The 25,054-nt window shown below is 45.5% G+C and overlaps 2 protein-coding genes across 5 annotated transcripts in view; one reads left to right on the top strand and one right to left on the bottom strand.

Annotated features, from left to right (window-relative positions):
• Window positions 1-1,040, top strand: part of DCAF4 (DDB1 and CUL4 associated factor 4) — a 34,196-nt gene extending 33,156 nt beyond the window's left edge. For all 3 annotated transcript variants that reach the window (XM_061182708.1, XM_061182709.1, XM_061182710.1), the window contains one exon: window positions 32-1,040. In XM_061182708.1, the coding sequence (XP_061038691.1) occupies window positions 32-225 (194 nt within the window). In that variant the 3' untranslated portion in view covers window positions 226-1,040. The remainder of the gene's footprint in view (window positions 1-31) is intronic.
• A 3,868-nt stretch (window positions 1,041-4,908) lies between these two features.
• Window positions 4,909-25,054, bottom strand: part of ZFYVE1 (zinc finger FYVE-type containing 1) — a 49,556-nt gene continuing 29,410 nt past the window's right edge. For both annotated transcript variants that reach the window (XM_061180992.1, XM_061180993.1), the window contains 8 exons: window positions 15,769-15,875; window positions 13,655-13,763; window positions 12,307-12,404; window positions 12,105-12,222; window positions 9,649-9,819; window positions 8,730-8,910; window positions 8,087-8,200; window positions 4,909-6,579 (listed from right to left, as the gene is read on the bottom strand). In XM_061180992.1, coding sequence (XP_061036975.1) covers window positions 6,347-6,579; window positions 8,087-8,200; window positions 8,730-8,910; window positions 9,649-9,819; window positions 12,105-12,222; window positions 12,307-12,404; window positions 13,655-13,763; window positions 15,769-15,875 — 1,131 coding nt within the window. In that variant the 3' untranslated portion in view covers window positions 4,909-6,346. The remainder of the gene's footprint in view (window positions 6,580-8,086; window positions 8,201-8,729; window positions 8,911-9,648; window positions 9,820-12,104; window positions 12,223-12,306; window positions 12,405-13,654; window positions 13,764-15,768; window positions 15,876-25,054) is intronic.

Consider the following 25,054-nt stretch of genomic DNA (forward strand, 5'->3'; position numbering starts at 1 on the left):
TAACTTGCCACGTGTCTTCCCTCTTTCTTAGTGGGCCAGGACTGCTACACGAGAATCTGGAGCCTCCATGATGCCCAGCTGCTCAGAACCATACCCTCCCCACACCCCACTTCCAAGGCCGACATTCCCAGTGTGGCCTTCTCTTCTCGGCTTGGAGGCTTCCGGGGAGCGCCAGGGCTGCTCATGGCCATCCGGCAGGACCTTTACTGCTTCTCCTACAGCTAATTCTGCAGGTTGCAGCCTGGAGGGACATGGATGTGACTCAGGGGAGCATAGGTAGCCATATTTTTGCCACAATTGCCATTTTCAGTGAGGGCATTTCAAATGGATGCTCTTGTGTATGCATATCCCATCCATCCAGCTGCTGGGGAAAAGGTGCTGTATTTTATGTGGAGACACTTCAGTAAAGTTATTTCAGTTAAGTTGTGGGTTCAAGAAGCTTAAAAGTCCTTTTCATAAAAGGTACCTATTTCCTTTTCTTGTTGAATTCCTTAGAGTAGTTCCTCCACCTTTTTTTTTTTTTTTTAAACAAAAAATACTTTTCTAAGGGCTGAAGATTGACAATAACTAAAGCTGCTGCTTTCACCAAAAGCCCTTTCGAGAAGCCTGATGATGAGACTGGGTGAAACTGTTGACAGTCAGTGCCTGGGTCCCAGAAAGACATGCATCTATACTTGAGAAAGCCAGCTGGAGAGAAGGGGGAGTCATTTCTCTGAGTCTCTAGAGATTTTACGGCTGAGTTGGGAATCATTAAACTAGCCTTCTCAAACTCACTCGATAACCAGTGTCAGATCTCTGGTATTCTCATTCATTACCATGTATAGGCATTGTAAGGAAAGATGGATCCTTTTAGATGCTAGACAGGCCTTAGCATGCATATGTTGAAGTACCTTCCAGAATGTTAGGTACAGCAGCTCCTGTTTCTATCATGGTGACTTGAATGTCAGATTCAAGGGCCCCATCTCAAAGAAAATTGGCTTTGACTTTTTGTAATCTAGGAGAAGCAGTTTGTGAGATGTTTATACAACACGTTAATACAAAGAGCCTTTCTACCAAACAATAAACTAGAAAGTAGAAAGAACCAGAACATGGTATGTTGCTTCTGTTAATGGTTTAGAAGATGATGATGCTTGGCTGCTGTAGCATCAAACCAGCTACAGTAACATCTGCTCAAACCCTGTGTGAGGAAGAGACTGAGACCAGTTTTAATGGCTTTGCTGGAAAGCTTCCACTTGCTCCTGTGCCCCAAGAAGCTATGGACTACCTCAGCAGGCTTTCTGGCCCGGGGTGGATTCAGCCTATGGGATGTAGCAGCAGGAAAGCAGAGGGCAGAAGACTGAGGGATTGTTAGTCCCCTGGCTCCCCTTCTGCTGGGCTGTGGTGGGCTGTGGCTGTGCTCCTCTACCCAAGTCTGCAGCTTCTGCTGGAACACAGCTCTCTGGATTCCAGTGACTTCTCTCCATTTGTCCCTTCAGACCTGCAGCTGATAATTGCATCTCACTGTTGCTAGCCCAGGGTGCTTCACCAATTAAACTCTCGTCGGTTACCCCCTTGAGTGTTATGCATCTGTGTCCTGCCAGAACCCTACTACAACTTAATGTACAGAGAGAAATCCAAAAAACATGAGAGTATCAGATTGGTCATCTGGTAGATGAGCAATGTGTTACAACAAATATTTTTAGTGCCTTAGGTTTTATAAATAACTTTCATCCGTCTTAGCTGACTTGATCCTTAAAACAACGTATGAAGGAGGTAGGACAGTAGTAATGATATAAAAATTATTAGCATCATTTTCTGGGCACAGAGAAATTGAATGACTTGCCTCAGAATGCAGACCTGTTAAGTGGAGAGCTGGGACTTGGCACCAGAAGAGATCACGTTCTCTACTTTCCACACTCCTCCATTTGCTGACAATACTTGTGTATCACACACAGCTAGTGCTAAGGAGAAATCACAGAGTGGCTTGGTGCGAGTGTAAACATGCAGTGCTAACATTTCATATTTAATTGCTAAGTAAATGAATTTTTCTGGCACTCACCAAAGACTAAGAAGCTTGCCAGTTACCAAATTTCTTAGGTGTTTGTTTAATCTTTGAGACATCGCCCCTGTATCTTTACAGCCTTGGCATACCGACCTGCACATAGGTCCCGGGAAATAGCTGTATGATTGAAGGGTCCTGGTGACTGCAGTCACAGCAGGGTCTTTTGGATTAATTTTGGTGACATGCCCCTCCCCAACAGCACAAAAAAGCATAAGTGCTGAGCCATGACCCTAATGTCACTCATACTTTTTCCCCCAAAGTTAAAAGTTCTCACAACACACTAGTTTGTTCATTACATGATCTGCTTTTTACAGTCACTGGTATTGCACCTCTGGTGAAGAGCCTTTGCCACTATTCTGTACTATTTCAATGGAGCTGTGGCTCTTCAGTCTAACTTTGATCTCTCATAGACAGTGGAGACAACTGACTACTCGGAATACCTGGTGAGTTCTGACGTGTGGGGCTCTATCCCCATATACCTTCCTAACTCATCAGCTGTGCCATAGCCCAAATTTCTTGCTAGGCAAATACAGTTGTCAAAGAATTAGTTTTATGTTTCCCTTAGGCTTTTAAAAAAAGGAGGTGGGGGACATCTTCAAAATCTGTTCTTTATCTTTAGTGAGCAGTCACTGCTCCTAACATTTGGTCTAGAGCAACGGTCCCCAACCTTTTTGGCACCAGGGACCGGTTTTGCGGGAGACAGTTTTTCCACGGACCAGGGTGTGGGGTGGGGCGGGGGAACAACGGCAGATGAAGCTTCGCTCGCCCGCCGCTCACCTCTGCTGTGCGGCCCAGTTCCTAACAGGCCACCGACCAATACGGGTCTGCAGCCCGGGGGTTGGGGACCCCTGGTCTAGAGTATATGAGAAGTGGTTAAACTCAGCTGAGAAGCTGATTAAGCATTTTGGTATGTTTGCTTGTTAGTGTCCCAAAGATTAGTATGTTACACAGTCTGGAAGCATTTTTCACTTGCAGGTCTGTTAGGGCATTTTGCCCCATTCCCCAGGTGACAGTGAAAGTTAGCGAATGAGCAGGGGGTGGTGGCAGCAGCACTGAGCTCCAATAAACCCTTTGCTGTTGTGCTTGCTTGTAGCCTTCTAAACAGATGAGAAGAGTGGCACAAACTGGTTACCAGAAATGTCCACAGATCAACACTCGGTGTCCCCCAGCAAGGGCACCCAGAGACAAAGTTAGCCCCACTTACCTGTCAGCCCTCGATCTGCCCTGGTCTAAATCTTCCATGTAACCACCTCTGAAAACAACTGCAGGCTAAACTCAGTTTCTTCTTCCATTTCTCCATTCATGTATGTTAGTAAAAGCCTTTCCTTTCATTTTTATTTATTTTCTTTGGCCGCGCCACGCTGCTCGTGGGATCTTAGTTCCCCGACCAGGGATTGAACCTGGGCCGTTGGCAGTGAAAGCACAGAGTCCTAACCACTGGACCTCCAAGGAATTCCCTGGGCCCACTCCTTTAAGTCTGCCTCTCCAGGCCACCCACCACGTGGCCACTGCCACGGGAATGACCTTCCCAAAGATCCCTGCACTCAACGCCTTCTTGTACCTTGGAATAAAATGTGCGGCATCTTGAGATTTGATCACATATGCCTCACCCTGTTGCCCCTTCTCCACCTCCCACCTGGTGCTCTCAGGACACATGTTACAAGTCCCTCCGTCATCTGGGCCTCTGCTCAAGCTGTCCTCCACTCCTTTCATCTGTTGAGTCTCAGCTTCACAGAAACCTCGAGGAAGCTTAGTTTCCCCAGCACTTGCCACATCTAGACACTTAGTATGTTGAATGAACAATTTTTGCCAGCATTATTCCCTTTTAATTCTTAGAACCCTACGAAGCACGTGAAGGTCACTCCTATATACCAAAGAAAAAACTGAGACTAAAGCAATTTGTCCAAGGTCTCCTGCTAATAAGTAGCAGAGCCAACGGGGTCTCCTGCTCAAGAAATCTATTGGGCCCCATGTGTTGGAGGGAACGGAATTTTTACTTTTCCTCTGGAAGTTTAAGATCTCCTTAAGATAATTTTCCGGGACTTCCCTGGTGGCGCAGTGGTTAAGAATCCACCTGCCAATGCAGGGGACACGGGTTCAAGCCCTGGTCCGGGAAGATCCCACATGCTGTGGAGCAACTAAACCCATGTGCCACAACTACTGAGCCTGTACTCTAGAGCCCATGAGCCACAGCTGCTGAGCCCGTGTGCCACAACTACTGAAGCTCATGCGCCTAGAGCCCGTGCTCTGCAATGAGAAGCCCATGCACCGCAACGAAGACTAGCCCCCGCTCGCCGCAAGTAGACAAAGCCCGTGCGCAGCAACGAAGACCCAACGCAGCCAAAAATAAATTTTTTAAAAAAAGAAAAGAAAAAGATGAACCTTGGGTATGTAGGGCAAGAAAAGAGAACCTTTGGTTATTTTGACACCGGGTTACCTTCCTTTCCTCTACCGGTCTGACTAGCGTAAGGAAGAGAGTTCGGAAGACTTTTCTGCATCCTCCCTATGTGGTCCAGCAGACTCCCACGCTCAGGGGTGCCCCTGAATGACAGAACAGGAGATAGATAGTGGATAGCAGTTCAACAGGAGCTGAACAGACAAAGCAAGGCAGGGCAGAGGAACAAAGAGCAACAGATACAAAGGGAGAAAAGTCTTTTCCCAGTGTTTCCATAGGTCACTAGTAACACCTACTCTCTTCTGTGATTGATAGAGTATTCGCCGGGGAATAAACTGAGGTATTTACAGGTAAAATATACCTCTCACTTGGCTTCTGCTCTAAAAGCCACCAGCTGCTTTCTTATCATCAACTAGAAAGAGGCAGCAAGATATACTGATGACGTTAAAGGAAAGCAGCAGCACAGTCCATATTCCGCAGGAAGACTCCTTTATAACGGCGAACTCAATGATACACAGGACTAGAGCAGGGCCTCGGTCACAGGCCATAGGAGGCAGTAAGGAAGCAGGTCTGAGAGGGACCACCACATTCCAGGGCTCACGTCACAGTAACACTCACGCCAAGAATGACCGCCACGCACCTCCCTGAAGCTCGGCCCACCCACCAGTTCACTCAAGAACTATGTCACTTTTAATTCTTCAGTTTTGGCCACTGACGATAAAATCCACCATGATGACAGGATTTCAGCACAACAGTCTCTTTCCAGTCACGATAGAAATGGATGTCCCAGCTCTTGAGAAACAAAGTTCATCTGACTTCTCTTGCCAGGACCGGAGAATTTTTTCTTAATGGTCTGTTGAAATATTTATATATACTTTAAAAAAACCCCACTAACAGTCCATTCGGTACTCTGTTTCCCTGGAAGATTTCTCATGATCACCCCTCCAATAGCTAGAGGGGTCGTGTGTCTGGGAGTAAAGAATTAAGACACTTCAAAACAAGCAAAAACCCTAGTGCAACACTCAGTAGATGGTGGGCTCAAGGGGGTTGGTAGGGGAGGGAAGCAGGTGCTCTATTTCTGGGCAGGGAAAGCCAAGTGGTCGCATAGACGGAAGCATCAACAAGCAGGAAACACTGCTGGGGAAGGCCCATCTCCTTCCGTGTTCCCCCTGTATGAGGGCCATCGCGTCACCTGCACTTGGACTTGAGGTCTAAGGACCGTACCCCCCACCTGCCACCCATCCGTGACCTGCATGCTAAGCTGGGTGGTCTCTGACCGCAACAGGCCTACGCAAGGAATTGGGATCCGACTCTGGAGGGCCCAGGGAGACCCTCCACAGGCTCTCCCAAGCGAGAAGTACCTGGAAAGCTCACTTGCCCCGGCAGCTGAGGGGCATGAAGGCTTCGAAGGCTTCGAAGGCTCAGAGAGGAGCAGCAAAAGGTGACTAGCAACGCAGTGGCCTTGGACATGGCTCGGTTTTGTGGGGAAGACCTGCTGCCACTGCCACCTGATTCTGTGCTGGGGACAGACTGTGCAGGTCTTCACAGCCAGCAGCAGCCTGAATACACTCCACGTTCCTTTCATATGTATATACAGGGGTGGGTGGGTGTGTGTGTGTGTATATATATGTATTTTTAACTGAAATAAAATGCGATGGATTCAGGTTCGTTCCCCTTCACTATAAGCTGCTCGGTCCCCTGCCCTGAGGGGTTCGTGCCTTCAGGCCCGCCACCAGGCTCACCCTGGCTCGCCATCTGTCCTACCCCCCACCGTGGGAAAGTGGCCTCAGGATGAGCAGAGAGGACACATACCACAACAGGTGACCAGGAGGAGGGCCTACCTCAGCGAGATCTCATTTCTAACCCTGAGAACCTAAGGAATTGTGAAGGACTCGGAGAGGGAGCTGGGGTTAAAGGTCACCAGGCTTTTTATTGCAGTTAAAGCAGACTCGGACAGGATGGTCCCAGCCTCGAGAGGGGACAGCCCGGCGGTCATGGGAACACTCGTCACAGAAGCCCTGTCCGCAGGCCCGGCAGTGGTGCTTGGAAAGCTTGACGCTGAACTCCTTCCGGCAGTTGTGGCAGTGCAGGATCTCATGGTCTGGTACCCAGTACGCCGGCCTGGCCGCATCCTTCACCAGACCTGCAGCACGGAAGGAACCATGACAGGCGGCACACGTGGAACCCATCACCCCGAGTCCCACGAGGCAAGAAGCCATCCACAGACACTTCATTGGCTCTCAGTCTGACTGCACACAGATCACCCCCTTCCACCCAGGTCTCCTTCACCGCCTACCACCCAGGTCAGGATCTCGGGGGCTGGGACCTAGGCACTGACAATTGTATACCTATTAAGCTCTCCAAGTGAGCCTAAAGTGGGGCTGAATTAAGAACCAGTGGAGTAACGATAAAGAAGTTTGGGCTTTGGAGTCAGGACATACCTTCATCCCAGTTCCACTGAGCCTGAGTCAGTTAGTAGCTGCGGGATTAAGAAGTTCCTTAAATTCTCAGGGCCTTAGTTTACTCATCTTTAACAACACACCTTCAAAAGTGGTTACAGGATTACAAGAAATAATGTGTCTGATGCACTGGGACCCAATGGCCAGTGAGTGCTCAGCAGGTGAGCGCCTGTGAGCACAGTTGGCAGACTCTGTGCCAAGGGCAGCCCCTGCCTCTCCCGGTTACCCCTGAGAGCAGATGCAACCTGAGCATCAAGCCTCGACAAACCCATCTATTCCCACACCCTTAAGTCAAAAGCTCATCATGAGCTCATTCTGTGAGCCACAGTGATTAAATCTGACCCAAGCAATTTTCATCACACCCACCCAGGAACCCTTGGTCTCTCCCCTACAATGGGCTGAAATACCCCAGGCCCGGCCAGCCTTGCCTAAGCCCTCAGCACGCTGGCGGGGCTTCCCTTCCTCTCCCTCTTCCCATCCTGGTTATAAGCATCCCTCACATCCAGAGGTGAGTGGCTGTCTTAAATCTTAAAGGAATAACAGCTTGGCTGGTGTGGCGGATTAAAGACAGCCACAAATTCTTTGATAACCTGCCCCCTCCCTCGAATCTAGGCAGGCTCTGTGACTACAGCAGACTGTAGTAGAAGAGCTAGTTTCTAGGCCCAGGCCTGTCTCCGAGAGTCCTGAGCCACCATGTAAGAAGCCCACTACCACTGGAGAAACCACGTGGAGAGGCCTGGAGAATATGGGGAATGGCGGGGGGGGGGGGGTTCTCCTGAGCCCAGCCTTCGAGGCATCCCTGCCAGGCTACCCAGCGTGTAAGTGAGGTTGGTTTGGCTCCTCGAGACCAGTCCAGCTACCAAACTGGAAAATCCAGCAGTAATTCCAGTCAATGCCACTTGGAGCAAAATAATTGCCCTTCCTGTGAGACATGATAAAATGCGGTTGTTTTAAGCCTTTACATTTTCAGGTAGTTTGTTATGCAGCAATAAATGATATAAGAGGATGGCCTCCAGGAATAAACATGAAACCACCAAGGTATTCAGCAGAAGGAAATGTAAATTTTCAGTCACCTCCTTGCTGCCCAACTCAATCTATGTCAGTAAGACTTTGACAAAACGACAGCCCAAGGCACTATGAAAGCCCTCATCCCACATACACTGCACCCAAGAGAGGCACTGCCAGGCCCACCTAGTGGTATGTCAATGGCTGTCACCACGGCTCCCAAAGTGTTCTGCACGGCCTCGCCCACCTTCCGAGCAATCAGCGTCCCGCCTTCATCGTCCGCCTGTGCCTCAGTAACATCTGCAGACGATGATGAAGGAAAAGCTGTTATCTCTTAGTCATTTCCCAAATGGAAAACTCAGGGGCAACAGCAGAGCATTCTGGATGCTTCTCCCAGGGTACCACTGTGCTGTCCTGCAAGGATGGCAAGGGTCTGGGCTGTGGGCACCAACACTGCAGCCAGTGAGATCTGTTAGTCCTCTACCTCAGCCCTCTGGGGCTATTTTACAACCTTCCTTTACAGTGAGCCAGAAGGGTTCAAGGAGCATGACCAGAACCTCCTCCAGGGAGAAGACTCAGTCTAAAGCCTGTGGTAAACACAGAACAGGTTTAACACGCCCCCTCCCCCTGGCCCCGCAAGGAATAGCACCCCAGGACCCTGTTAACAAAGAACTTAAGAGGATGACTGGGCAAGACCAGGGAGCAACTACTCTCAGAAGAGTGACGTGGTGAGGAACAGAGTTAGGCAGGTGGGGGTCCCGTTCCCAACACCCAATGCCAAGGAGAGAGGTTCCCCCTCCACCCTTGCAGTTCGCGGGCCCCACGTTACCTAACTGGGAATTCCTGGCTTCATAGCAGTTGTCACACACCCGCACGGGCGCAGGGCCCCAGCCCCGCTCCGGCACTGGCCGGGTCTTGGATGAACAGCTGTCACAGAAGCCCTCCCCACAGGCCCGGCAGTGATGCTTGGTGTCGTTATCTTTAAAGGATGTAGCGCACTTGTTGCAGCTCTGTTCCAAGCCCAAAACAGAGAGGCAGGTAACATTCATGTCTGCTCAGCTGAGAAAGTCAACCCAGGGGAGATGCCCAGGACCATCTGGGAATGGCAGGACCCCGATGATCACAAAGGACGGGACCTAAGATCTCCAGCCACATGAAAATACCCCTACTGAAGCACAGCTGTGATTAACATTTTCTTCCAAGAAGTGCCTGGAAAGGTACCAAATCCATCTGGCTGAGTCACAGGGTTCCAGAAGGGACTACACCAATTCCAGCTATGAGAGCAATGAGGATTCACTGCTTTCACGGCTTCTCAAAAGAGCCTCTGGGAAGCTGATGAGGAACGGGTTTCCTGTCATAAGTGCTTGGGCCAAAGCTGGGTGCTCCCTTGCTGTAGGTGCCATGAGGTTTATGTCTCAAGCTGAGGATGACCCTAAATGACCTCTAAAGGCCCCTTTTCCTCCAGATTCTGTATGTATGACCTCAGACATCTGACCAATGATAACTGGCCCTTGCAGGGAAAGAAACTAAAATCCACCGCAAGGAAAATACTTGCAAAATAACAAAGGGAAATCAGTGGGCAAAGAGGACACTGGCTGCCTCAACATACCCCACCCTTTCCAACACTCTGAGAGCTAATCCGAGAGAGAAATTCAGAGCCTCCCTCACAGAGCAAGCTTAGGACAGGGCAAAGCAGCACAAGCAGAATGGGCCGTGCCAGGGATGCAGGGCATCCTGCCACACCGTACCAGGATCTGGGAGTTGGGCCTCCAGTAGGCAGGGGCGATCTGGTCTGTCAGCCAGGACGTCACAGCCTTGGTGGGCCCAAGGCTAAGCTCAGACACCGACTGAGCCATGAAGTTCATCCCATCCAAGAGGCGCTGGGCAGCATTGTTGTTGTCCTTCAGAAATCCATCAGTCTGAAATGAAAATGCAGGCTCCCATCATGCTCTGAGCGAAGGGAGTAAAAGGAAGGAGAGAGAGGGGTCTCGAACAAGTTATACACTCATCCCAGCCAACTCAGAACCACAAACTCCCTGGCAGAGAAGAACGGGGACAGGCCAGGAATCCCTCTGGCTTCTAGACAATATCATACCCATGAGTCATTGCTGATATTATTCTTCTCTTCAAGGTGACCATAAGACTTGGTGCACAACTGTTCAATTCAGAACTTACTTTGCCTGTAAGTGAGATACACAACCCAGGAAATACTTACGTAAAGAGGACACCTCGGGCCTCCCTGGTGGCGCAGTGGTTAAGAATCCGCCTGCCAATGCAGGGGACACGGGTTCGAGCCCTGGTCTGGGAAGATACCACATGCCGCGGAGCAACTAAGCCTGTGCACCACAACTACTGAGCCCACGTGCTACAACTACTGAAGCCCACGCACCTAGAGCCCGCGCTTCACAACAAGAGAAGCCACCATAATGAGAAGCCGCACACCACAATGAAGAGTAGCCCCCGCTCGCTGCAACTAGAGAAAGCCCGAGCACAGCAATGAAGACCCAACGCAGCCAAAATAAGTGAATAAATAAGAGGGTTAACATAAATTATTAAAAAAAAAAAGAGGACACCTCTTTCAGGAGGCCTCCCACCCCAGGCTGGGTTAGGAACACTTCATCTCAGTTCCTCTAATATCTGCACATCTCTAGGAATCCTATTTCCACATGTAAGTGCAATGTCTCTTTACGCATCCAACTCCCTATTAGACTGAACTGAGAACAATAATCCTTTTTCTTTTTTGTAAGTATCTAGGTTCAATTCTGGGCACATAGTACTCAACAACGTATGGTGATGAATGAGTGAACAAAGAGAAGGGGAGGAGCCTATATTCCCTAATCCCAAGGACTATGAGGAATACAGCCTAAAAATAAACTGGTATTACTGTTTTCTTGGAATATAAACTACCACAAGGATGATAGCTTTTACAAGAAAGAACACAGATCAAAAACAAAAGATATTGATCAAAGAAGTCTAGTGAGAAAGTTATACTAGTTCAAGACCACATTAAATCCTTGGGACAGAATGGCCTGGATCATCATGTCAAGGGGGCGGCCTGCAGAAATGAGACCACACTGCAGTAACCAATTCCAGTGGAGCTGGAAACTGGAAAGAAGATGACAAAACAATAAGGAAATCTTCAGTTCTCTGGTATCTGCAGGATCCAGGAAAGCTCAAAGGTGGATCTGCAGATAGGCCTATTAGGCTGACCGGAGGCTTTAGGAATCACCCAGCAAGGGGAACACCACCAAGTAAAATAAGTCCCTTAGAGAAAATCGCTTATCTTTCTTCTGTGAAGGAAAAAGGTTTTGGATGTGTTGTGATTGATGGGTAATTCCAAGTGTGAATTGTGGTTTAATGCAGAATGAACACACCATATCACTGCCTCATGAACAGATGTGTTTTTCCAACATCTTGAATTCAAAAGTCAAATTAAAAACAGTAAAGGTCCATAGTAATTCCGCTTCTCAGAATATACTTCAAGAAGAATATACTCCAAAACAAAGTCTCTCTTACATGAAGATGGTCACTATAGCATTTTCTTCGATAATAAAAAAAAAATCATAAACAGCATGAACAAAATCGAACTATAATACTAGACAGAATATTACACAGTGATTACAAATGAGAACTGTGAAAAGTGAAAACAATGTAGAAACAAAGCAAAATTGTGTATGAGAAAAAAGCAGTTAAGTGGCACATAAATTGTAACTGCATCTATACAAACATACACATATGGAAAATGAGTGAGGAGAATATGAAAAAATAAAGCTTTATTTGCTAAGGCAATGTAACTATACAGCAATTTTTAGTTTATTTCAAGTTGTGCTTCTAGGGACTTCCCTGGTGGTCCAGTGGTTAGGACTCCACGCTCCCAATGTAGGGGGCCTGGGTTCGATCCCTGGTCGGGGAACTAGATCCCGCATGCTGCAACTAAGAGCCTGCATGATGAAACTAAGACTTGGTGTAGCCAAATAAATAAATTTTTTTTTAATAAATAAATAAAGTTGTGCTTCTAATATTTATGCAAGAAAAAATGGAAAAAATTTAAGGGTCTAGAACAAGAAAGGCTCTCCAGATCACACCTTCCTAAACCACCAGTATATTGAAATTCATGGTTAACCTTAATTGTAAACAAGTTCTGCTTTCCCACACACAGGACTGGACAATACAAGAGAAAACAGAAAAATAAAACAGCTCTTACTCCAGGCCACACATGCACAATCTCTGTCCGCACCACTGTATCCACAGGATCTTGGTTTCCAAACCAGTACTGCCGGCTACGATAGACCACGCCGCAATTGGGACATTCAATTACGTACCTACAAGGAAGGCAAATAGATACTGTAACCCCACCAGGTGCCTGGAGAGACAAACACACCAAACAACCGGTAGCTGAAACTCACCCAGACCAGGCATATTTTGCGAGACCCATCCAGGGGGAGTCGGTGGAAGCAGCCGTCTTGGGCACCACGCTGACTTCATCGCCTCTCTCGTAGCAGGCCTGAAACATGGAGCACTCTGCCAGCTTCTGCTCTGTCCACCAGACCCCCTGGCCTCTCCACATCCCTGTCCAGCCCCACTGCCCACAAACCAGACCAGGAGGTTTACAGACCCTGAGTTTAGCACAGCAGAAGAAAGTCTTTCTCTAAAGAAGTCAGTGCCCTATATATACAATGGAATAGTACTCAGCCATAAAAAGAAACAAAATTGAGTTATCTGTAGTGAGGTGGATGGACCTAGAGTCTGTCAAACAGAGTGAAGTAAGTCAGAAAGACAAAAACAAATATCGTATGCTAACACATATATATGGAATCTAAAAAAAAAAAAAAATGGTTCTGAAGAACCTAGGGGCAGGACAAGAATAAAGACGCAGACGTACAGAATGGACCTGAGGACATGGGGAGGGGGCAGGGTACGCTGGGACGAAGTGAGAGAGTGGCACTGACATATATACACTACCAAATGTAAAATAGATAGCTAGTGGGAAGCAGCTGCATAGCACAGGGAGATCAGCTCGGTGCTTTGTGACCATCTAGAGAGGAGGGATAGGGAGGGTGGGAGGGCGACGCAACAGGGAGGAGATATGGGGATGTATGTATACATATAACTGATGCACTTTGTTATACAGCAGAAACTAACACAACTTTGTAAAGCAATTATACTCCAATAAAGATGTTTAAAAAAAAAAATCTCAAGAGAAAAAAAAAGGAAGTCAGTGCCCTAAATGATTATGAATTGAATGTATACCCATCCCAGGCCCCAAAACTGAGCTATAAATTATATCCCTGTCACAGACAGGAGAAATCCATCAAAATTGGGTTTCTGCACAGCAATTCTGCTCTTAAGAATGAATAGTCAATGTATGGGAATTCCCTGGCGGTCCAGTGGTTACGACTCCACACTCTCACTGCCAAGGGCTCAGGTTCCATCCCTGGTCAGGGAACTAAAACCCCACAAGCCGTGCGGTGCAGCCAAAAAAAAAAAAAAAAAAGAAAAGAATGATAGTCAATGTAGATGACCCTTGCATATAAGCATAAATAAGGGGGATTGAAGCTTAAAAAAATAAACCAAGGAGTCCCCAGCAACAGACATGTGAGTTCTTATGGTTAGAGCTGGAGAGAAGTTCCAGAGATATTCAATTTGAGTATCAAATACTTTGGGATGCAGCAAAGAATGGTCCCAAGCCAGTCTTCCCAAAAGGAGAGTGTGGCCAGCAAGCCAGCTGCTAGGGAAGAAGCTGGGTGGACTCACCTTGCAGGTAAAAACCCGGTTGTCATACTGGTGAGAGTATCTGCAGCGGCTGTTGGCTTCATGAGATACTCCTTCTTTCCCGTGATTCATGCTGTTCTTACATCCAGCCCTGAGTGAAGCCCAAAAGCTGACAATGAAGCCGCTAAAAGGAGCCAGCGCCGCTTACGCTGAAGAGTCTCTGACCCTGAGCCAGACCCAGGGCCAAAACCACAGCTCCATTATTAACCAGGCCCTGAATACTGAGCAGAGAGAGGGCAGTTTGTTTCAGAAACCCACGTGCCTCTCTCATACTTGCAATCAACATCACTACACAGGTAAAGCAACTATTACTCTTGTGTGAGGACAAAGGGCCAAAGGAGATTTTCCAATCTCTTCTTGGAAAACCACCTGGTCCCTCAGTAGGAACGGAGGAGCCAGAAGACACCACCTTGACCAGAGATAAAACCTGAATGGCCGTCAGGGAACTCAAAAATCCAAACAGCATGAAATGGGAAGTTTAACCAGAACAGGCTGCCAAGACGTAAAACAAAGACCAACCCTCAAAATTTGGCAGTGCATTACGAGGAGGCTTAAGCTGAACAAGAAAACCTTCCAAATGAATAGTGAGCTCTGCTATACTGACAACGCAAAACCAGGGATCGGGACTTTAGAATTTCACTGCGATAGAAGGGAAAGTTCTGGAAACCCTAGTGAGGCACAGTTAGCATGGAAAAGTGATGATCTAACAGAGCCTAAGCCTCCTGCTGGGCTCATGGGGCCCGCTAAAGGAAGGCAAGTCACACTGGCAATTACCATCCCTCCCTCCTCTCCAAGACAATGCCCAGTTCTCCGTAGCCCAGACTGTATAATCCAAGAGCCAAGTCCTTTTTACAAACCCAGAGCCAAGGTGGTGACCCAGCAGGTGGCCTACAGGGATCAATGCAAAAAGGCCATTCATAACAGAAAAGGTTCAGGTCTCCTCTGTATGGACGAATGTGAAGGACAGGAGCAGAAGTCCTGTTGAGAGCAAAGACACTGCAGTGGTGAAGAGGGTGGAGAGCTGGGGGAGTGTCTGCAAGACACAGTCTGCAATCTGACCCTGACACACTGCATTTAAATCCCCTGAGCTCCATCAGACAAGTCACTAGACTGTGATTAAAGAGCCATTAACGGCTCAAATTAATCCAGTGAGCCTCAAAGTGTGGTCCCCATCCAGCAACATCAGCATCACCTGGGAACGTATCAGAGGTGCAAATTCGCAGGCCCTACATCAGACCTACTGAATCAGAAACTGGGGGCAAGGCCCAACTACGTGTTTTAACATGTCCTTCAGGTTTTTCTGATGCATGCTAAAATCTGAGAACCACCGCTCTGTCCCCCTGTAATAAAGTGCGATCCACGGACCAGCAGCACAGGCGTCACCTGGGCATTTGTTGGAAATGCAGAATCTCACCCAGACCTGCCGATTCAGAATCTGCATTTAACAAAATCCTGAGGTGATGCATACACGGATTAAAGTTTGAGAATACTGCCCTAACTCAATGTTCTCAAGTGAGCTACGTATCAGAATCATCTGAGGAGCCTTTTAAATGCACCAGTGCTGAGGCCCCACTCCAGATCTGTTAAATGAGAATCCCTGGAGGTGAGGCCCAGGCCTCAATAATTCTGAAAGCTCCCTGGATAATTCTAATGTGTTCTAAGCATCTGCCCTCATTGTGAAAGCAGTCAACTAGAAATGATACCTACCCTAGCACTTTGCACACACCGGGCTACCAAATATTAGTTGAATGGATGGAATGACTACCATTGAAAGCTCTGGTAAGAGAAACATAGAAAAACAGGCAACCTAAAGTTTTCTGTGGTAAAAATTACCCAAACCAGTCAATTTCACATCTAAACCAGGTTGGAATCTTCAGGGGATTCTTCATAACCATGTGTCCCGGGATCCCCTGCAACCTCAAAGTGTGGTCCCCAGACCATCAGGATCACCTGCAAACTTGCTAGAAGTACCCCATCTCAGCCCCCACCCCATCCTTAAATCACAATCTAATTTAACCAGACCCCACATGATCTGCATGCACAGTGAAGTCTGTGAAGCACCGTTCTGAGTCTCTTTGCCCAAGATGGGGACTTACCCGCAGCTGAGGCACAGGACGGAGCAGGTGAAGTACTCATCTGGAAAAAAGGAGCTGTGTGCCATCTGGTCATCGGGGATCTCACCGCTGAAGCGGTCGCTCAGGGCCTGCGTGGAGGGAAGGTGATACATGAAGGGACACGGCGGACAGCCCAGAGCTCTGGCCCTTGCACTGCTTGCCTTTTGTTTTTTTTGAAATGAACTTTATCAGTTATTGTTTTCCTTTTCTTTTTTTTTTTTTTTTCCGCACCGCCCGGCATGTGGAACTTCCCTGACCAGGGATCAAACCCATGCCCTCTGCAGTGGAAGCACAGAGTCTTAACCACTGGACCACCAGGGAAGTCCCACTGCTTGCCTTTCTAATATGCCCTCACTGCTGGCTTATTTCTTATGGGCTCCACAACTAGAAGAGGGAAGCCAATGACTTCTGCTCTTTACCCTAGATCTTCGTGGCCCAACTTACACCAATCCTCACCACAGGAAACCTCAGAAAGAACCAGCCCATTTCCCACGAGGTCAGAAGTAAGCAAACAAAGTTACTGTTCTCTCCTAATTACCATGGAAGTTATAAACACCTCACACACTCTCCTTCTTTCATTCAAAACCACCAGATATTGACTAATAATGCCCACTTCATCTTTGTGAAGCTGGGACCAAGAAACCAACACTCAAGAAGGTGGCTTGTCTTTCAGTGAGAGGCAGGCAGAGCTGAGAAGTGAGCTGGGAGTTTCCTGGGCATCTCCACCAGTTCTAACCAAAGGCGCTCACTGGAGTTTATGAAACCACAGAACTATATGTAGAATAAAGGATTATCAGCCAAAAAGCAAGGAGGAATTATTATAGGTTCTGGCAGTCCTTTATCAACTACAGTAACCTAAAAGACAGCAAGTGGCCAAAATAAATGCTAAGAAGAAAGATAAAAGTATTTGCAGAAGCAAACTGAAAATTTTATGTTTAAAGGCAGCGTCCAAGAAAAAAAAAAAAAGGCAGCTTCCATTTCTAAACCTCTGTTTTCACTCACTACTTTATATTGAAAGTATTCTTCAGGCTGGTTTTTTCCTTCCAGGCCCTTACTCGTATGCAGTGTAAAAAGTTATATAAATTAAACAGAAATGGGCTTTCCAGGCTTTAAAAATTATTAAATGCTCGCAATTCCAAGCTTCTCTCAATCTCTCATGCTGATGCAGCCAGGCACTATTCAGGGGAAGAGAAGGAACAGTAGCTTAAAACAAAATGTTACTTCCTTTAGTAAAAAGGCAAAAGAAATTTTGAGACTTGGAAAAGGGACAGATTAGGTTTTAAACTAAGGTTCTCAAGCTCTAAATGGAATTTCGCTTAAGGAGAACTTATTTATTAAAGTTCCTTTCCCTTTTTTCAATGAAACCTAATACCCTGAGTTGTAAACCAAGTGTTTATAAAAGCACATGCTCTCAATGTTGAGTCAGGTCAGGTGTTCAGACAAGAGTAGCGGCAAAGAATGTGTCAAACTAAGGGTGAGGGCCTCACCCACGTGCATTAAAATTCAGCTCCTGCAAGGATAATGCACAGGCTCATAAGACACCATCTGCCAGCGATGGCCGACCATGTGGCAATCCTTGACTCAGACCAAAACAAACCAATCTAACAATAATACATGTATGTCCTGTTCTCTTGCGGGTAATTCTGTAAAGAGTAACTTAGGGAAAACAACTAAGATTTTGAGAGAGACTGTAAAGGCATATACCTATGAATATTAAAGAGAATAAACAAGAAGCAAGGCAAGTAGAATCACTTACTAGCCTACACGGTCCTCCTCTTACTTCAGAATATGACCCGTCCTTCGGGGATCTTTTTGGTCTCACCTTTTCCATGAAGCCTTCCCAACCACTCTAGAAAGACCACGCTTTGCCTTCTCTGAGCACCTGCCGTCCTCAACATCTGAACCAGGTAGTGAGTGATGAGGTGATGAGGCATAAGCCTGCTGAGCCTGTTATATGTATTTTACCTCCCAGACTAGATCGCTAACCCCGTGAAAGACATTTCCTACCTTTGTATCCTCCTCTCACTAGCAAATGTCCTAACAAGTACTCAACTAGGACCTCTGGAATGAAGTGCCCCAGCACCAACCCCCATGTGCACACCAACCCCTGCCCTCTCCTCCTCACCTTGGCCCTGCCTCTGCGCTAGGCTTCATCCCAGGCCCACGGGCCCCCTCTAATTTATGGCTAACTACTCGTTGATTGGCCAAATCACTGATAACTCTTAGGGCTGTATTTCTCAAACAGCTGTGTGCATAACTCTCTGGGGCTAGCTGGTGGAAAAATAGAGCATTATCTTCCCAATGCATCAATTTACTGAAAGATTGGGGGAGGAAGTTATTTTTAGATTAAAAAAAAAACATGGATATAGTATGAAACTAAATGGAAAATTTGCATAAATAAAACATGAGACCCCCCACCAAAGTTATTTCAGCTTGCAGTTGGCAGCTCTGCACTCTCTGTGCCTTTATTTCCTTATCTATAAAATGGGGGTGCTAGTAGTACCTTCCTCAGTAGGGGTCTCCATGGATTACACTGTGAAGATCAAATGAAGTTACTCATGTAGAGCACTTGGCACAGACTGAGAGCTCAGAAAACGTTAGCTGCCATTATTAATATCATTTTTATTTTTTATGCTGAGAATTCTCTTATTCCCTCCCTTGGATACCCTCACTAATTCAGGTAACACAGGGGATATAAGAACTTCTCTCCCTTCCATGATGGCTCATTGGTCTTCATGGCTGTTTGCATTTGTCGGTGAATATTTAGCTGCAAAAAGATGCTTATGTACCTAAAGCAGTGTTAAAATAAGAAAGAAAAAACGCAGAGCTATCTAAGGAATGCAGAAGTTACTGAAGAGGTATAAGGAAAACCAAAGAAGAGCATTTTTAGCCCCAGGTAACTGAAAGGATAACCTAAGTACTAGTTTTCCTTAGGAAAAATAATATCAAATTTAGCATGAATCCAACAGCTGGGTTGAATTCAGAAGGCATGCCACTCCCCAGTAAATATAAAATTGCAGCCCAATAATAGTGATAAGCACAAGGTTTTTTCTGTTCCAAATTCAAGTGGCCTGGTCCACTTCTCTGAAAGTTCTTCAGAAAAATGGGGGCATTTCTAAGTGTCTCAAGGCTTAGCATGAAACAAGCTGCAGCCTGATTCCCATGGGACAAATCCCCACAGAACCACCATCATCACCTGCCCTAGACATTACGTTGGCCAAGGCAACAGTAACTTCTTGTGACATCAGAAAGAGAAGAACTCCTAGACCAACCAGCCTCATCACTTCAGATGCTGGTCACCCATCCTCTCAAATGCTGGGTAACACAAGCATCTCATTTCCCTCACAAGTCACTGAAGAGCTGGCAGTCAGTAATGAATGAGACCTTACAAGCATCAGGAGGACTTACTGAATCATGAGTATGTGAATAAAACAGTAACTGTTAAAAAGAAAATCGGATGTTCACATGTTTTAGATACAAGGGTAAGGAGACACTGTTTTCCTTCCTCTATAACCTGATTGTTCCTTTCCAGCGTGGACACGACCACCTAATCCATATACTTCGTCCTTCAAAAATTCCAAACCTCACATCATTCCAGGGTTTCTTGGGCTCTCCCCCTCTTGAGGTCCCAAAGCCGTAAGAGGCAGGGAAGGACCTTTCCTGAGAAAGCACTTGAGGCCAATCTGGAAAAGGTTGCCTGGAGGGCTTCCCTGGTGGCACAGTGGTTAAGAATCTGCCTGCCAATGCAGGGGACATGGGTTCGAGCCCTGGTCCGGGAAGATCCCACATGCCGCGAAGCAGCTAAGCCCGTGCGCCACAACTACTGAGCCTGCGCTCTGGGGCCCGTGAGCCACAACTGCTGAGCCCATGTGCCACAACTACTGAAGCCCGCACGCCTAGAGCCCGTGCTCTGCAACAAGAGAAGCCACCGCAATGAGGAGCCCGTGCACCGCAACGAAGAGTAGCCCCCGCTCGCCGCAACTAGAGAAAGCCTGCACGCAGCAACAAAGACCCAGTGCAGCCAAAAATAAATAAATAAAATAAATAAATTTATTCAAAAAAAAAAAAAAGGTTGCCTGGAAGCCAGATGATCTTGAACTTTAGTTGCCTTGGCAACAGTAGGGCTCTTACTACTGAACCTGTAAGTTTAGCCCCAGTCACCAAAGGCTAGCAGTGAATTTTCTGATTTGAAATGGAGACTCTTATGTAATCCATGATGCCACCCACCCCCCCAAAAATATAATAACTTTATAAATACTTAATAGGTGCTTCCTGATGTGACAGAATTAGAAAGTCAGAGTTTCTACATTTAGAGATCAGAGGCTAAAGGAGGTATTACATAAAACCTATCGAATTCAACTTTAAAATGGTTCTCTCCATTATTCAGAACTGTAAATACAGGCAACAATAGTTAATTCAATATTCAATTCCCTTATTCAATAGGGACCTAAGCATCTCTTTTCTTTAAATAGACTTACTTGATCAGTGAGAATATGCCCTGCTGGTAGGTATCTGGACTGTTGCTACTGTGGAAACAGAGCAAAGGAGTGAGTGGTCAAGAAGTGGGGGAAATAACCCAGCTGGAAAAAAGGGACTGTGGCCTGGACCACAACATGGCTAAATGGTAAGAAGAGTGGTCAGGTCGGCAGGATGAATCGGGAAACAGAGGGGCAAGCAGCCAGAGCAGAAAGAGACTGTACATCTCTCTCTCACTCACGCTCACTCACATACACACACACACACACTCACACACATTCTACAAACTCCTCAATCTTTCTCATTAATCACATTTCCTTTTCAATAACGAACATGAAAAGAGAATATGGAGAAGGAAAAAAGATTTAACTTCTCTAGGATCCGATATATTTAGGGAGAAAATATACATATACATTATATACATATACTTCTGTATGCACTTATGTAGCACCAAAAATTTCTAGAGGCATAAACAAGAAAGTATTAACAACAGTTATCATACAGTGAGAGGGGAGAGGAGAGAAAGGGACTTAAGTCATACCTTACATGTTTCTGTACTATTTGAGTTGTTTATCACAAACACACATTGCTTTCTAATTTAAAAAATAACTTTTTAAATTAACCAAACACACAAATACAACTTATAAGAATGTCCTTTCTAAAGGCAACTGGCAATATGCATCAGGAACCTTTAAAGATGACCACACCTTCTGACCTTCTTACAAGTTGAGTAACTACTGAGAAGCAATACAACACAGGGTTATATAGACTTGGGAGTCAGACTACCTGGTTCAAACTCTCCACCACTTATTAGAGGAGTCATCTCAGGCCAATCAATGAACGCCTCTGTGCCTCCATTTCTCCACCTCAGAGTTGGTATGAGGATTAAAAGAATGAATACACGTGCGGTGCAGAGCACAGTACATGGCATTAGTAAACACTCCAGAAAGGATGGCCCGCAGTAGTATTGGGAGTTGTAATTTATCCTAAGGAAATAGGCAGAATGTGGGCAATACCTTTAAATACTTGGAAAATATAATAAGGAAAAAGGGAAACTACTATTAAAATAAGGGCAGAGGGCTTCCCTGATGGCACAGTGGTTAAGAATCTGCCTGCCAATGCAGGGGACACGGGTTCGAGCCCTGGTCTGGGAAGATCCCACATGCCGCAGAGCAACTAAGCCCGTGAGCCCCAACTACTGAGCCTGCGCGTCTGGAGCCTGTGCTCCGCAACGGGAGAGGCCGCGACAGTGTGAGGCCCGCGCACCGCGATGAAGAGTGGCCCCCGCTCGCCGCAACTGGAGAAAGCCCTTGCACAGAAACGAAGACCCAACACAGCCAAAAATAAATATAAATAAATAAATAAATAAATAAAATAAGGGCAGAATTACTAAATGTAAAAAATGATCCATTCATATAAATGAAAAAGCATGGAGCTATTTAAAAAACATGTTTTCATAGAAATATTTAATAGCATGGAAAAAATGCTAGGCTTCAATGTTCCATGAAAAAAAAGGTATATAAGTGTACATACATACATCACAACCCCAATTCTCTTTTTAAAATAAGTATCAAAGAATCATATAATGGCCCATTTTTATTTATCTGCACACTGTTTTTCTTTGCTATTACAAGGATGCTGCTATTAACTTCCTCACATAGTTCTCTGTGTTCCTATGGGAGAGTTTAAGGCAAATTCCTAGAAATGATATGGTTAGAATATATATTATGCATATCTTTACCTATACTATTGCATTTCAAAGTGGTTGTACTAATTTTACTTCCACTGGAAGTTTATAAGAGTTTACATTGCTTCATATCCTTTTTGACATTTTATTGCCAAACTTGTCAGTGTTTGCCCTTGCATGGTTGTGGTCTTAATTTCTTTGATTACTAGAGAGTTGAGATTTTTTTATTTGTGCATCACAGTCTTGACTGCCTCTTATGTGATTTGTCTCTCCATTTTTCCAAAAGGTTTATATATTTTTTCCTAACAATATTCCTGCATATTTTATGTAAAATAAAAAGAAAATCATATAGGAAACAAAATCATATTAGAATATATTCCTAGGCTTCTTGAAGTGTTTACTCAGTGAGTTAGTGAGGAACTGGACAAGGAAAAGCATAAATACCAGGTGAGAAAGAAAAAAAATGGAAGAAACAGAAAGCCAAACAAGTTATTTTGGCACTGATAATTTATCTGCTTATGACCATCCCTACTCTTTTGTTCCAAAAAGGATACTTATTTTTTTAAAAAATACAACACAAAACAAAAAATAAGTGGAGAAAAATAAACGACCATTATATTATCCACTGCTATGAACTATGAAGAGTGTATTCTAACAGCGATAAAACTCTCCTGGGTCAATTTGCCTAATGCAGACCTAAAAGGTAGTTTTCTATTAGAGTGATTACCAGAGAATTAACAACTTCTAATTTAAAGAAGAGGATTAAAAACAAAACAACAACCAGAAAAAGACAAAAACAATTTTTTCAAGGATTTGAGTAAGTTCCAAGACCCCACAGCTCCCTGGGGAGAGCCCAAAACACATGCTTAAACAGGTAACTCCTTCCCATGCACAGAGCAGTGGGCCCACATCTCAGTACAGCACAGACCCTGCCTCAGAGAACAGAAAATATAGGAGCCAGGTAAACTCTGAGGACAGCAGTTACCAAGAAGCCTCAAAACTCCAGCTGACCAGGCTCATTTTAATCACAGAAAGCTTCATGAATCATATCACCTCATAAGAATACACTATAACTCTTTTTCTCAAAAGTACCTAACGATGGGACTTCCCAGTGGTTAAGAATCCACCTGCCAATGCAGGGGACACAGGTTCGATCCCTAGTCCGGGAAGATACCACATGCCGCGGAGCAATTAAGCCTGCGCACCACAACTACTGAGCCTGCGCTCTAGAGCCCGCGAGCCACAACTACCGAGCATGCGTGCCACAACTACTGAAGCCCGCGTGCCTAGAGCCCGTGCTCCACAAGAGAAGCCACCGCAATGAGAAGCCCGCACACCGCAACAAAGAGTAGCCCCTGCTCGCCACAACTAGAGAAAGCCTGCGTGCAGCAACGAAGACCCAAGGTAGCCATAAATAAATAAATGAATGAATGAATAAATAAATTTATTTTTTTTTATTTTTTTATTTTTTTAAAGTACCTAACACACTGGCCTGGAGCAGGACATCCAAGACACCTGAGGGTAGAATCCCTGACCACTAACTACTGCTTAGAGCACTCAGTGTCCCTGAAGGTCTTATTTAAACTTTAAGCTGGGTTAGCTTTGAGAAAACCTAAGGAACTCTATAATCCAGCCATTGGCCTAGTCGTCAATATTCATACTGATCAGATTTTACAGCCCTTTGTATAACATAGCATGGATCGGCCTCTTTTAAGGATGCTTGCAATACTTGGGTGTAATCTTCCACTTGACTACCTTTGAGCCATTACATGGACACTAGCCAATAAATCTAAGTATACTTTAACCTCAAATTCTAATTAAAAATATGTATTTCATGAATTATTCAAATATAATATTTTTCATAGTTTTTTTCCCTTAACATTATTCATATTAGTTAACACTTATGGAACATTTACTATATACCAAGTACTTTGCTTCTTAAAGTATGCGTTCTCATTTAATCCCCTCCTCAACTTCATTAGGAACATCCTACTATTGCCCCTTTTTTACAGACGAGGAAAAAGGTCTGAATAAGTACTATAAGGGCAAGGATTGTTGTCTATCTTATTCTCCACTGTATTCCCAGCACCTGAAACTCTACCTGGCACAAAGATTCACTCATTTATTTGTTGAATGAATGAATAAACGAAAGACAAACTAATTTCCTAAGACCAAGCAGCAGGTAAATGGCAGAACTGGGATTCCAACACAAGTCTGTCTGACTCCAAAGCCCAAGCTTTTATAGTCTATTCAGGCTGCTATAACGAAATACCACAGACTGGGTAGCTTATTAACAACAGAAATTTATTCCCCACAGTTCTGCAGGCTGGAAGTCCAAGATCAGGGTGCCAGCATGGTGGCCTTCCAGTGAGGGCCTGCTTTCTGGTTCACAGATGGTGCCTTCTCACTGTGTCCTCTCTTGGTGGAAGGGGCTAGGGAGCTCTCTGGGGCTTCTTCTTTTTATTTTTTTTTAACATCTTTGTTGGAGTATAGTTGCTTTACAATTTTGTGTTAGTTTCTGCTGTATAACAGAGTTAATCAGCCATATATATACACATATCCCCATATCCCCTCCCTCTCACGTCTCCCTCCCTATCCCACTCTGGGGCTTCTTTTACAAGAGCACTAATGTCACTCCTGAGGGCTCCATCTTGATGACCCAATCACCTCCCAAAAGCTCTCCAAATATCATCACACTGGGCATTAGGATTTCAACATATGAATTTTGGGAGGATACAAACATCCAGTCTTTACCAAGCACTATGCAAAAACCATAAACCTTTTTTGAGGGGTAACTTTTCATCCACCACCCCCCCTTTTTCTTTTTATCTTTTGATTTTGATATAATTTCAAACTCGTAGAAAAGTTGCAAGAATAGTACAAGGAACTCCCATATACAATTTACCCAGATTCATAAATTGTTTACATTATGTCCCACTGAAAACTTTTTAAACTCAATGGATTAAGCAAATCAGCATATGCCCAAAGTTTGTTCCTGGGTAAACCAGGGCTGGCCTAGCTTTACGCAAAAGCGCTCCTCCTATCCCTTCCAGTCTCAGGCTCTATGCCCTAACCCTCAAGGCACCCTCAAACCCCTAGCTCAAG

The sequence above is a fragment of the Eubalaena glacialis genome, chromosome 2 (genome assembly GCF_028564815.1).
Source record: "Eubalaena glacialis isolate mEubGla1 chromosome 2, mEubGla1.1.hap2.+ XY, whole genome shotgun sequence".
NCBI lineage: Eukaryota > Metazoa > Chordata > Mammalia > Artiodactyla > Balaenidae > Eubalaena > Eubalaena glacialis.